The 14,198-nt window shown below is 41.5% G+C and overlaps 1 protein-coding gene across 2 annotated transcripts in view; it reads left to right on the forward strand.

The window, feature by feature from the left end:
- ATP2A3 (ATPase sarcoplasmic/endoplasmic reticulum Ca2+ transporting 3) overlaps positions 1 to 14,198 on the forward strand; it is a 262,677-nt gene that overhangs the window by 165,839 nt on the left and 82,640 nt on the right. For both annotated transcript variants that reach the window (XM_040336717.1, XM_040336716.1), the window contains exons 6-8: positions 276 to 356; positions 2,611 to 2,696; positions 3,743 to 4,207. In XM_040336717.1, coding sequence (XP_040192651.1) covers positions 276 to 356; positions 2,611 to 2,696; positions 3,743 to 4,207 — 632 coding nt within the window. The remainder of the gene's footprint in view (positions 1 to 275; positions 357 to 2,610; positions 2,697 to 3,742; positions 4,208 to 14,198) is intronic.

Genomic DNA, 14,198 nt, shown 5'->3' on the forward strand with positions numbered 1-14,198 from the left:
GGATTGTAAAAACCTCAGTGAGCGGACTCCCGACCCCTTCCCCTTACATTTTAGCCTTTGGGTTCCTGTATTTTGGGCACTGGTAAAGCCTTTTTTATAGAATTTTGTAAATTTGTTGCTGAATTCTAAATATTGTGAGAAAGTGGTGGTAGTATGTGCATGTATAATGTAATGGCTTTAAAAAGACAACTACTTTTTTATTTTTTTATGTTTTAACCTTTTTGGTAAAATATTTTGTCAGAAGGAAATCTAAATCAACATTTCACTGTTTTCAGTTGGTGACAAAGTACCTGCTGATATCCGCCTCATCGACATCAGATCTACAACATTACGAGTGGACCAGTCGATTTTGACGGGTAAGAACTTTAGATCTATTGTACTAAGGATATTACATTTCTAATGGGGTAGCACTATTTTGTTCAGCATTAATAATTTGCAGTTCTGACTACCTTTGAATATTTGCTTGAATGTTGTCCATGTTCCATCCACATTTCTAAAACCTTTTGGGAAGATTTTAGGCTAAATTAACCCTTTGAGTTTATGCAGGTTTGACTGTTTTAGGGATATTACTCTTTCTGGACAAGGAATTCCATGCGTTGTTCTATGTTCTCTGTACAAGTCATGTAGTATATCGGCACTGAATAAAGGTTGGAATTTGGGTCCCAAACCAAAGACCAGGGAAGTTGTGGGCAATTGGACTATTACGGTACGATAAGCAAAGGTAAGGAATACACATGTGAAGGAAAGTACACATTTTTATTAATATGGCTGTAAAACAATAAAATACAAACAAACATGAAATTAAAAAAGTGACACTCCATGTGTATCTCCACAGTTAACGACCCCTAAGAGGGGGAAGGTCATAGTGGGAGTAGAGGTCACTAGAAGTTTTCTCTACTAGTTTCGTGGGCAAAGCCGCTTCTTCAGGAGTACAGTCTGGAAAAAATTATTAACAAACAATCAATAACTAAACAGGTAACAGGCGTAGAGAGCAATCAAGCCTGACTTGCATTAGATAAAAGGGAAACAAGGGTTGAGCTGCTTACCTATGACCCCCGCCATCCGCGGGGGCAGGAGTGACCAGGTGAGGTCTTCTGCGGCGACGAGCGGGGGACATGTGTGTGGATGGACTTAGAATCTAGGCAAGGTGACAATTGAAACGTGTAAGGTAACCGTGGATAAAATATGGCAATGACATTAATGCTCCAGAGGGAGGTGCAAGTGATAGTGATAAATCAATAAAAAAGGTGGATGAGTGAGGGAGGTGAGAATGTGAAGTGAGGCAATGAGGGAAGAAAATGGGGGGAGGGATAAAGGGAGAGGGGAGGGAAGGGGGAAAAGGGAAAAGGGAACGGGGAGAGGAAGACACATGAGGGAAGGGGGACATGAGAAAAGGAGGGGGGGAGGAGGAAAAGGGGGGGGGGGGGGGGGGGGCCGGGGATAAAGAACGGAGGAGGGAGGAGAGAGACGGGGTGGGGGCGGAAGTTTCCTCTCCCCCCTTTTCCTTTTCCCTCCCTCCTCCCTTCCTCCTCCCTTCCTTCCCTGTCCTTCCGCCCCCACCCCGTCTCTCTCCTCCCTCCTGTCCTCCTCCCCCCTCCCCCTTCCCTTTCCGTTCTTTATCCCCGGCCTCCCCCCCCCCTTTTCCTCCTCCCCCCCTCCCCCCCCTTTTCTCATGTCCCCCTTCCCTCATGTGTCTACCTCTCCCCGTTCCCTTTCCCTTTTCCCCCTTCCTTCCCCTCTCCCTTTTTCCCTCCCCCTACCCCCCTCCCCCCATTTTCTTCCCTCATTGCCTCACTTCACATTCTCACCTCCCACACTCATCCACCTTTTTATTGATTTATCCCTATCACTTGCACCTCCCTCTGGAGCATTAATGTCGTTGCCATATTTCATCCACGGTTACCTTACACGTTTCAATTGTCACCTTGCCTAGATTCTAAGTCCATCCACACACATGTCCCCCGCTCGTCGCCGCAGGAGACCTCACCTGGTCACTCCTGCCCCCGCGGATGGTGGGGGTCATAGGTAAGCAGCTCAACCCTTGTTTCCCTTTTATCTAATGTAAGTCAGGCTTGATTGCTCTCTACGGCTGTTACCTGTTTAGTTATTGATTGTTTGTTAATAATTTTTTACAGACTGTTCTCCTGAAGAAGCGGCTTTGCCCGCGAAACTAGTAGAGAAACTTCTAGTGACCTCTACTCCCACTATGACCTTCCCCCTCTTAGGGGTCGTTAACTGTGGTGATACACGTGGAGTGTCACTTTTTTAATTTCATGTTTGTTTGTATTTTATTGTTTTACAGCCATATTAATAAAAATGTGTACTTTCCTTCACATGTGTATTCCTTACCTTTGCTTATCGTACCGTAATAGTCCAATTGCCCACAACTTCCCTGGTCTTTGGTTTGGGACCCAAATTCCAACCTTTATTCAATTTAGAACCCTGGATGATGGTACTTTTAATTATTTCTATATCATATGTACCCTATAGAGGCTAACTTTATATCATAGTATATCAGCACCACATAAATATAGAGAAATACATTTATATAAAAAACTGTAATAATGAGCACACAAATATTAATAAAACATGCTTTTCTGCTTCTAATAGGAGAGTCTGTTTCAGTGATTAAACACACAGATCCAATCCCAGATCCTAGAGCTGTTAACCAAGACAAGAAGAATATGTTATTTTCCGTAAGTAGTGTTATCTGTTTTAAAAAGGGTCTTGTATAACAGCCAAAATGCACAGACCGTAATATATCAAAGTATTCAGGTAAATTTTACCAACATCATTGCAGATCTCTCAACGATGCCTGTGGCCTGGCTGTTATGACAGTTAATTAGCTTCAAGAACTTGTCACTAACTTGGAACAAATATGCAGGTCAGGCTGTGTTTTGCCTCATGTGTGTTCCAGAACTGTGAACCTGAAAATACTGAAGCCAGAGGTTACCAAGCAACAAGTATTTTCAGCAATGGTGGTCTACATTATTCTTTCAGCGTAACTTTTCTTTATATTAAAAAAAAAAAAAAAATAGACCTGCATAGTTTATTACTACTAGTTTTTTCTTTTCACTATGTTTTACCTGGGCGCAATTAAAGCAAACGTGAGGAATATGTAAAATACATCCCATTTAAAACAATTGTGTGTGTGTTATATATATATATATATATATATATATATATATATATATATATATATATATATATATATATATATAAATATATATATATATATATATATATATATATATATATATATATATATATATATATATATATATATATACACATATACACATATACACATATACATATACACACATATACATATGTGTGTGTGTATATATATATATATATATATATATATATATATATATATATATATATATATAATCATTGTTCGCCTCTTGTACAGTAGTTTCCCAACAATGGGATAGAGATTGGGGTAAACAGGGGCAGCACTATATGCCAATCAGATCTAACTACATTGTACAGTACAAAATAATTTGGGTTATATGAATGAAGAGCCCAGGGTTGTCATTATTGTGCCACTGCTCCTTTGTTGTCCAGATACAGGCAAGGGGAATTCATGACCAAAGTAGTTTGCCTTAATCACAGTAGCGAAAAATGAGGACAAATTAGGGATGTATGAATCGGAAGAACTAACATGGTTGCACTTCACGTTGTTGTTTTTGTGGATATCACTTGCTGTGACTGACTATTTTAATGTACATTTTAGGGAACTAACATTGCTGCTGGCAAGGCTGTTGGAATTGTAATTGCAACTGGCGTTTACACAGAGATTGGAAAGATCCGGAACCAGATGGTTGCAACAGAGCCAGAGAGAACCCCTTTGCAGCAGAAACTGGATGAATTTGGACAGCAGTTATCTAAAGTCATCTCCTTGATCTGTGTGGCTGTTTGGGTAATCAATATTGGTCACTTTAATGACCCTGTGCATGGAGGATCTTGGTTTCGTGGAGCCATTTACTATTTTAAAATTGCTGTGGCTTTAGCTGTAGCTGCTATTCCAGAGGGCCTTCCAGCTGTGATTACAACTTGTTTAGCTCTTGGTACACGTCGGATGGCTAAAAAGAATGCAATTGTGAGAAGCCTCCCATCAGTGGAAACTCTTGGCTGCACATCGGTCATATGCTCTGATAAAACTGGCACCTTGACTACCAATCAAATGTCTGTGTCTCGGGTAAGTGTATTCTCATTAAGCTAGCACTAACAATGCCACTTTTGTTGGTCAAAATACCACTGCAGTCAAAATTAATAAGTAATCCTAGAGATGCATACAGGGAGTTGCATTGCAGTAGTTCACTGTTCCACTCAATTTCCCTCTGTCTTTAATTTGATTATCTGAGATGCTTTGTTTGAGATACAAGATGCCTAAAGGCTGATGCGCATTAACCGAGTATCGGTCGGTTCGTCAGAAACCGGCTGACAATTAACCAGTGTATACAGCAGCCAGTCGGTCAAACGGGCATGCTGAAAAATCAGCAGTTGACCGATCAGCGCTCTCAGCCAATGGCTGCGAGCATTGACTGGTGTGTCAGAGGACCGGGGGAGAGCAGTACCTCTGTCAGGGCACAATAGCTCAGCAAGCAGATCGCTGTATTAACATTGCATGGTTAGTACCACATGCGATAAGAGTATCATGTTACTCATTTGCATAAATTATTGCATGCAGTAGATTAATTCACCAAAAAAAAAAACGGTATTTACCGGGAAATAAAAAAATAAAGCGTGCCTGTAAAAATAATGCAATAATTACCACCAAGGTTTTGCTGGCGGCATCACATGCAGTATTTGTCAGAAAACAGCCTGGGGGTCAGGGGACAATTAATAAGTAGACCCCCCCCCCCCCCCAAATCCAGACCAGACCCTTATCCTGGCATGAAGCCTGATGGGTCAGGAATGGTGGGGGAGGGGGGGGGAAGAGCAAGTGCCCCCCTTCTGAAAAATGCCGTCACATGGGGGGGGGGCGTGCTTTGGGGCATGCACTCGGTATTTGACAATTTTATTTAAAAAAATTGTGTCCCTCTTATGTCAATCACGCCACCTGTCAGAACCCAAAAAAAATAGTCTCACGCCATCGGCTCACTGCCTACTGCAGGCTCTGCTGTCTGAGCTTTCTTCTATAGGTAAGGGGTGGAGCCACCTGGAGAGTTGAGAGTCCAAGTCCAACCTATGTGTGTGATTATATGACAGTTTTACCTTGTATATATCCCTGTATGTTGTGGTTGTTCAGGTGCTTATCTAATAGTTTCTTGAAACCATCAATGCCCCCTGCTGAGACCACCGCCTGTGGAAGGGAATTCCACATCCTTGCCGCTCTTACCGTAAAGAACTCTCTATGTAGTTTAAGGTTAAACCTCTCTTCTAAATTTGATGAGTGGCCATGTGTCTTGTTAAACTCCCTTTCCGAGAAAGTTTTATCCCTATTGTGGGGTCACCAGTATGGTATTTTTAAATTTAAATCATATCCCCTCTCAAGCGTCTCTTCTTCAGACAGAATAAGTTCAGTGTGCACAACCTTTCTTCATAACTAATATTCTCCAGACCCATTATTAGCTTTGTTGCCCTTCTTTGTATGCTCTCCATTTCCTTCCTCGTTCTTTATCGGGCCAATATGGTCTGTCCTCCCTTTTTTACAGTTTTTTTGTTCTCTTCCGCTATGTGTCTTTCATGTTCTATCTTAGCTGCCCTAATTGCACCCTTACATCTCTTGTTGCATTCTTTATAAAGTCTGAATGCTGATGATGAAGGCCTTCTCCTTTGCTTTTAAGCCATCCAGGACTTTTGCTTGCTCTTTTAAAATGATTACCCAATGGGATGCATTGGCTAATGCCCTTATTTGATATGCTCTTAAAGCAAACCCATCTCTCCTCCGTGATTTGTTCCTAAGATTTCATCCCAATTTATGCCTTCTAGCAAGGTTCGTAGTTTAGGGAAGTTGGCTCTTTTGAAACTCTGTGTCTTCGCATTCCCCTTATGTTTCCTATTTGTGTGATTTATACTGGAGCCTATTGTGTTACCTAAATTGCCCTGTATTTCTACATCCGTGATCAGGTCTGTATTGTTGGTATTCAGTAGATCTAGTAACGCTTTATTTCTAGTTGGTGCGTCTACCATCTGACCCATAAAATTTCCCTGCAAGACATTTAGGAACTGGCGAGCCTTAGACTGGGTCGAGGGAACCACGCATTCATCTATGTCTGGATAATTAAAATCCCCCATTATGATAACGCTTCCCATCCTTGCTATAAATCTAAATTTTGATAGAACTGTCTGCCCCCTCTTCCCTCAGGTTAGGCGGCATATGACATTATTTTTTCCCCTTGGCTTCATCCCTTTAGAGCTCTACCCATAAGAATTCCTCCTCCTCCCTAGCTCCCTCAGTGATGTCATCTCTCTCATTCACTTGTACATTATTCTTAATATATAGGCATACCCCTCCCCATTTTTTTACCCTCTCTATCCTTGCGATAAAGGGTATACTCTTAAATGGTTGCCAGCCACTCATGAGAGCTGTTTAACCTGGTCTCTAAAATTCCCACAAAATCCAAATCCTCCCTGTAGAACAGTATCTCTAGTGCACCCATTTTGTCTGCAAGGCTCCTGGCATTGGTGAACATGCCATGCAGTTTAGACCAGTCGCATACTATCCTCTTATTGGGTGTTGTGAGATTGCAACTAGGACTTGCTGCTATACTTACCTTGGGTTTATGTGCTTTGCTTACCCTACCACCAATGCCCCCAATACTACCCTCTGGAATCTGTTTCACGCTGACTATCTCTACCTCTGGACTAGGGCTGCAACTAACGATTATTTTCATAATCGATTAGCTGGCTGATTATTGTTTTGATTAATCAGATAGTAGCCTTAAAAAAAATATATAGCATTTTTAAATTTTTTAGGGCCAATTTGTTGTTGAGCAGATTACAAAACACAAATTGCCGCAAAAACACATTGCATGATTTTCTGCAGCTTCTACATTGAAGTATATTGAACCAAAAAAAAAAATAGCACAGTTTTGCGTTTTAAAAAGTCCTTGTCCTTTCCAAATACGCAGCAGCTGAAAAAAAATCATGGATGTGAACGTGTCCCATAGGAAAACATGTAAATTAACTGTAGTGTGTTTCTGCAAAAAGCACCAAAAAACACAGGTGTGACCCAGGCCTGAGATGTTTAGTAACATAATGGGGTTAAAAAAACAAAAGTAAGTACGAAAAGAGCAAATCGCTACTGTAAGGGGTTCATTTTTTACTGTGGGACAGTGAAAGCAATATTTACAGTAGCGATTTTGCTTTTTTGTACTATAAAGGGCTAATTTTAGTTTTTTTAACCCCATTATGTTACTGGCCGATTAATCGATTATGAAAATTGTAATCGATTGATTTCATAATCGATTAGTTGTTTCGGCCCTACTCTGGACCCTCCCTCCCATCGCCTAGTTTAAAAACCCCTCTAACGTTTTGACCATCTTCATTCCCAGCTGATTTGCACCCTCCTCCTCCTATAGTACTGGTTATCGACTGAAGTTGGCCCAGTCCTCCAGGAACCCAAACCCCTTCTTGCCACACCAGCTCCTCAGCCACTTGTTTATTTGACTAATGGCCCTCTGGCTTTCTGGTGTGGCTCGATGTACCGGTAGTATTCCTGAGAATACTACCTTGGCGTTCCTTTTCCTCAATTTGGCTCCCAAGTCCCTAAAATTGTTCTTTAGGACACTCCATCTTCCTCTGACTTTGTCATTGGTGCCAACGTGCACCATGACAGCTTTGTCTTCCCCAGTCCCTCCCAGTGATGTGCCGAACCCGAGCACCAGGTAGACAACATACAGTTTGGCGCTTCATGTCTTTGTTACAGACTGTCAACCATCTACTATTTTCTAGTGTCTGCACCTCTTTGTCTCCACCCACCTCTGTGCTGGCCCCTGTCAGCACCGTTTCCAGCTCTCCTTTAGTGTGGAGGGTCTTCTCAGTGCTGAGTTGCTTCCCCAGATTCAGAAGCTGGGCTTCCAGGGAAACGATTTGCTTACATTTTGCACAGCAGTATTCACCCTCGATCAGATGATCAAGGAACGGATACATGCTGCAAGATGTACACAGTCGCCTCTCCACACACGCCGGGCACCAGTCCGTGAAGTCACAAGGGGGCGAGGACCACCAGGGGACGTAGCCAGGTGGCCCCACGCCTTACCTAATATAAGAAATGTCAGACAGTGGAGCCTGCAGTAGGCAGCCAGCCTTCCCAGATGGTGGGATTGTGTTTCTCTCTCTCTCTCTCTCTCTCTCTCTCTCTCTCTCTCTCTCTCTCTCTCTCTCTCTCTCTCTCTCTCTCTCTCTCTCTCTCTCTCTCTCTCTCTCTCTCTCTCTCTCTCTCTCTCTCTCTCTCTCTCTCTCTCTCTCTCTCTCTCTCTCTCTCTCTCTCTCTCTCTCTCTCTCTCTCTCTCTCTCTCTCTCTCTCTCTCTCTCTCTCTCTCTCGTCCAGCGGGTGGAGTGATTGACGGTGAATTTACATCAGGGGACACTTTTTTTTTTTTTTTTTATAAAAAAATTAATAATATTGTCAAACTGTGTGTGTTTTGTTAACTTTTGAAACTATTTTGGTGAATGGGAGGCCTGGTATGGTTCAGGAGAGACTGCATGCCCGGATAAGGGTCTGGTATGGATTTTTTACAATCTGCTGTCAGTGGGTTTCCAATTCAATTAAACACTTGCACAGTTTTTACTGCATGTGTTACTTCACCGCATATCATTAGCTGTTATTTAACGCTTTAGTCTGTCTCCCGAACGATCAGTGGGTCCTGGCAAACTTTGCATCTGCCGAGCCATATATGCACCAGCTCTACCTTTTTCTTAGTTGAATCAATGCCTACATAGTAAGGCACCCCCACTGCTTTTAGGAATATATTGTAATGTGTGTGCAGGTACCTGAGAATTCCTGCTTTCCAATTGTCTTCACTGTACCTGTGGTATTCATATTTTTTTCTCCTTAGTGGAGTTTGTTAAATGAACAATTTCTATGTTGTACATTGAAGCATCAGTAATGCCTTACACTGGTTTATTTGCTGTAACTGCTATTCGTTAACAGGCTTAAAGATAAAAATGACCTTTTGAGCTTCTGGGTTAAGCTTGGGCATTAAATCCACAGTAATCCTGGTTGTAAATCATGTAAGCGACCTGAAAGCCAGGGTGATAATTATGAAATAGTTTCCATTTTCACTCTCATTATTCCATTTATCATTTTCTCTTGAGCAAACGGAAAATGGCCAATGTTACAAAACTGCCAAAAATCTAATGTCTTTTTTTTTTTTTATGACCATTTTGTGCCCTACATGATCATTTTAGTAATCTAAAATGTCATCTGTTTGTATACAAAGTTCTGAAAACGAAACTTCTGTGTGTAATCTGCTGGAATTATGTGTCGGCATAACTGCATATGTTACCTTGTTCCATGTATAGTAGTTCAAAAAAAGTCTAAACCACACCGTTCTGTAAATATGCCAAGTTTATTTCCACAATTATCACTACCATTCTGAATTACCTTTAAAGCTGGAGCCGCTGCAATTTGGGAATGAACAATGTTCTTGGTTGTCCCTAAGAAAAAAAATTATAATCCTGTTCCCTTATAGCAGATTTAATTACCACAGTGCTTGTGCTGTCTAACCTGTCCCTCTGTAAGCTGAAAAAAACCTGGTTGATCCTGCCTGTTTCTGTGTCGGTAATCAAGGCTGCTGAGCCCCGATTACCATGGTCAGTTTACATGCCTCTGTCATCCGCTGATCTCCTCTCTTCCCCTCCCTCCCTGCCTGTCAGCTTGTGTGTGTGTGTGTGTGTGTGTGTGTGTGTGTGTGTTAGCTGTCTCCACCCCCCTCCCCTCCTGTCACTATTGGTAGTAAAGTAAACTAAAAAAATTCACTGCCAAGACCCTCTTTTATGCAACCATAACACACTGTAAGTGTTTGAAAACTATGCCTCTAAATAACTTTTTTCAGATATCTTCAGACAGGTTACGTGACACCCGGCCACTCTCCTCCCCATCTAAGGGCTTCAGCGACAGGGGCTGAGTGGCCAGCACTGTGGTCACGTGACCTCCCAGGCCAACGTCAGAGGGAGATCCCAGCCCCTCCCACTGTTGCCCGTAGATCGGAGGAATAGAGAAGCTGGGAGTCGCATGACCGGCCTGAAGAGATCTAAAAAAAAAAGGTTATTTAGAGGCTTAATTTTCAACAAACATTTACAGTGTGTTATGGCTGGATAAAAGAGAAGGGCTGGCAGTAAATGGTATTGTAAAGTTACAACTATTTTAACATAAACTGTTAGAAGGTATCAATCTTTCAAACTGGATATAGTAAAAGGTTTGCTGAAAAAAAATGTTCTGTTGGACTATGTGCAGAATGGCATTTTTTATCTGCATTCTATTTTTACTAGGGAAAAGAAAATGAACAATTAGGTTTATTTTACAAAGCTATAACGATTACTTTTCTAACAGCGAGCGGCCAGCGTCACTGGATGTGATTGACAGCAGCGCCAGCCAATGGCTGCGCTGCTCTCAATCCATCCGCTCTAGCCAATCAGCGGCCAGGCTGAGCGGCGAAGAGAATATCAGGACCACACTGGACTTTCAAGGAATCGGGTAAGTATAACGGGGCTTACAACATCAGAGGGGGGGCCCGACAACATCAGATGTTTTTTCACCTTAATGCATAGATTGCATTAAGATGAAAAAACATTTTCCTTTACAACTCCTTTAAGGAAATAAAACAATTAAGGGCATCATGAAGAAGATACAGTAAACATGTCTCCTACATCAGACACCCGATTCCAAAAGAGTTGGGAAACGAATACGTTCCTGTACGAAATATAACAATAAGGCTTTTGAGATTCAGTACATTCTTGGCAGGAATTTGTACATTTTGAGGCAAGATCCTGTCCCTACTAAACCTAACATTTTCAGGAGATCTAGAGATTTGACAGTTCTGGAAAAGTTAGGAAGATGATCAAGGATGTTAATTCAAATCAGTGTTTTGTTTTTTTCCACTAGAAGAAAAGCAAAGGTAGAAAAGTACAGACCCACTGTGAGTTGGTCAATGGATAGCATTAACCCTTTGGGAGTATCTCCCCAAAACAGACCCTTTTGTTGCAGAAGATGTCCAAAATTAGATTTGTCTTTGTTCAGACTTCTGGGGAAAACAGCCAATCACAGAAGCAGTAAATGACATTTCTAGGGGGTGTTCTGTACACATCTTTGTACAGAACACCTCCAGGGGGCCATATTGTATTGCAGGGATATGCAATTAGCGGACCTCCAGCTGTTGCAGAACTACAAATCCCATGAGGCATAGCAAGACTCTGACAGCCACAAGCATGACACTCAGAGGCAGAGGCATGATGGGACTTGTAGTTTTGCAACAGCTGGAGGTCCGATAATTGCATATCACCGTTGTATTGTATAGCAAATTGCAGAACAGCAGAGTTTTAAACAATGTTGTATCACAATATGGCTTATCGCAATTGTTTACGTTAGATAATTTTTTTTAATTTGCAATATATATATATTTTTTTCCAAGGAAGTAGAGTTACCCTTTAAGTCACCAAAGGCCTGCATGAGCTGTTTTAGAACATCAACTTTCAGGTTCCAAGGCATTGTTACAGACCAGTCTGTTAATGTTTCTTTCTTAGCCCTGAGATAAATCCCCTTTATTGTCATTTAGGGCCAGTTCAAGAGGAAGTAAAGCCCCTTAAAAAAAAAAAAAAAAAAACCCTGCAAGGCAAATGCATAATTAGCTAGTATGCATAGCATTCTAGCTCATTATGAGGTACTTACCTGAGCTTAAAGCCCCCGTAGCGGCCATTGTTCGCCTCCTCCGTCACCGCCATTGACTGTATTGGGAGAGTGATGATTTTTCTAAGTGTGCTCACTTTCTGTATACATGTAATTTTACTGTGTTAAAATAGGTCACTATATGATTACTTGGCTATTATGCCCTTTTGTGTATTGTTTTCAAGTTGAGTTATGCCAGACGCTTTGGAACATGCAATGTTCATTTTTTATGTAGAAAGCGTTGAATAACTGCATTCTTTTTATTTTTCCTGAATATATGAAAACTAGCTGCTAAACACCACAATTAGACCAAATTTGTAATAGTGCAACAAAATATAAAGTGTAGCGCTGTGAATGTGAATAGATGGGGCAAACCATCAATATCAAAATGACATAAGTGAAACCATAAACATTTGATAAATCCCAATGTGCAAATTAATAAGCCCTTTTGATATATGAACAATATTGGGAATAGTACATATACCCAGAAAAGGGGAATATATAAAGTGTAAAACAATATAGACCATAGAATGTGTTGAAGATATTAACACAAATGCAGTGAAAATATATCAAAAACAGCCAACAACAAATAATGTGAGTGACAACAAGCACCCATGGAGAAAAAGAAATGAAAAAATATCCTCATAAGGGTAAGTGGTCAGATTGAAAAGCTGTAATCATTAAAACAGTTCATCAATAGATATCCAAGTGAGGGGAGACTTGTCCAAAGTCGCACTGTATGCAGTACTTCAAGTGACCTATGTGCTTTGTGCAATATGCAGAATGTCACCCGGGAGTGCCTTCACTAAAATGGGGCAAGGGGAGAAATGAATACTCTTACCCTTCGGAGTGGAACCAACTCACCATACGGTGGTGGATCGCATGCGCTTAATCACACCAAGGACTTGAAAGGACTGGATCTGCAGAACACCTCCTCTCTACCGGAAACAGCCTGCTGTGTTGAACCAACTGTTATATCCAGGTCTGATATGTTGGAGTGAAATATGCAAAAGCTAGGATTTCGCCAGACTTGAAGGACATATAAGAAGAAAAAAAAGCCTCCACCTAGTGTAAATCCAAAAGCTGACAAGCTTTATTATAAAAAAATATATATATATTCAGAAAACTCATCCAAGCAGAACATAAGAGGGTTAGCGTGATATAGGCAGCTGGAGCTGGCGTACGGACCGATGCGTTTCGTCTTAAACAGACATCAACTGGGCTGCACGTCAACCCGCTACCTTAAATAGAGAGATCAACAAATCATGTGTGTCCTACTGCATACCGCACTTCCGGGATCGCTATGTCTGAACTGCATGTGACGCGGTCACGTGGGTATAGTCATGTGGGTGGATACACCCATCTCACTGACCATCACTGAAAGTGGTGGACGGCGCTAAAGAGAAGGGATTGGTGGACCCAAATAGTCACGCCCACCGCTGGAGTCGGCTCCATGCGTGATTACCTCAGCACATGACCGCTAGATGTGTGCGCGGTGCAGTCTGGGACTTGTAGTCAGGAAAGATGTTAAGCCGATGCGTGACAGACCGCTGCACATCAGCCCTTCTCCACAGCTGACATCTCCCAATAACGAGCCTCCCGTGATATATACTGAGAAGTCAGTGGGCATATGGCCCCTGTTGGGAGATGAGTACTAAATATACTACTAAAAACATAACTTGACTATCAAAGCCATTATGAAGAAAAAGCAAGTGAAATGTACGTAACAGGACTGTACTATATATACATAACGGCCAATATGGCAAAGATAAAAATTGTGCGAACAATGGCTTAATAGCACGAAAATCGATCCCGGAATATGCAAATATCGGTACCACACGCATTCACAAATTATGTAAGCAAATATAGTGTGTAATGGAGAAAATGTCACTCATAAGCGAAACATATTACTCTATTAGGTGACAATATGTGAGAGAATATATAATCTAATTACAAAAAATTACAAACCATATGAAACTCATAAATTACTCAGAACGACCAAAAATGTCTATAGATATATCCAATAAATTGACATAGACACTCTGGACTGGTAATATGAGAAGACAGAAGAGGCACTTCTATTTTACATACAAGACAGGTATCATGGGGTTTATGCCAGATTGATAAAGGCATTGATGTCCCATGTTTAGGCCATAAGGCCTGTAACTCTTGAGCTGGTATATCCAGAAGGTTTCCAACTTGGAAACCCCCCTAAGGCATGATTCGCCCCTCCAATTCGGGACGAACTTATCTATGATTTGAAACTTAGTGCCCATGGGGTCCCTGTTATGCGACTCCAGATAGTGCCTTGGGACACTATGATTGGTTTTGCCTTTACGAATACTGGTAATATGCT

The sequence above is a fragment of the Rana temporaria genome, chromosome 2, assembly GCF_905171775.1.
Source record: "Rana temporaria chromosome 2, aRanTem1.1, whole genome shotgun sequence".
Lineage (NCBI taxonomy): Eukaryota > Metazoa > Chordata > Amphibia > Anura > Ranidae > Rana > Rana temporaria.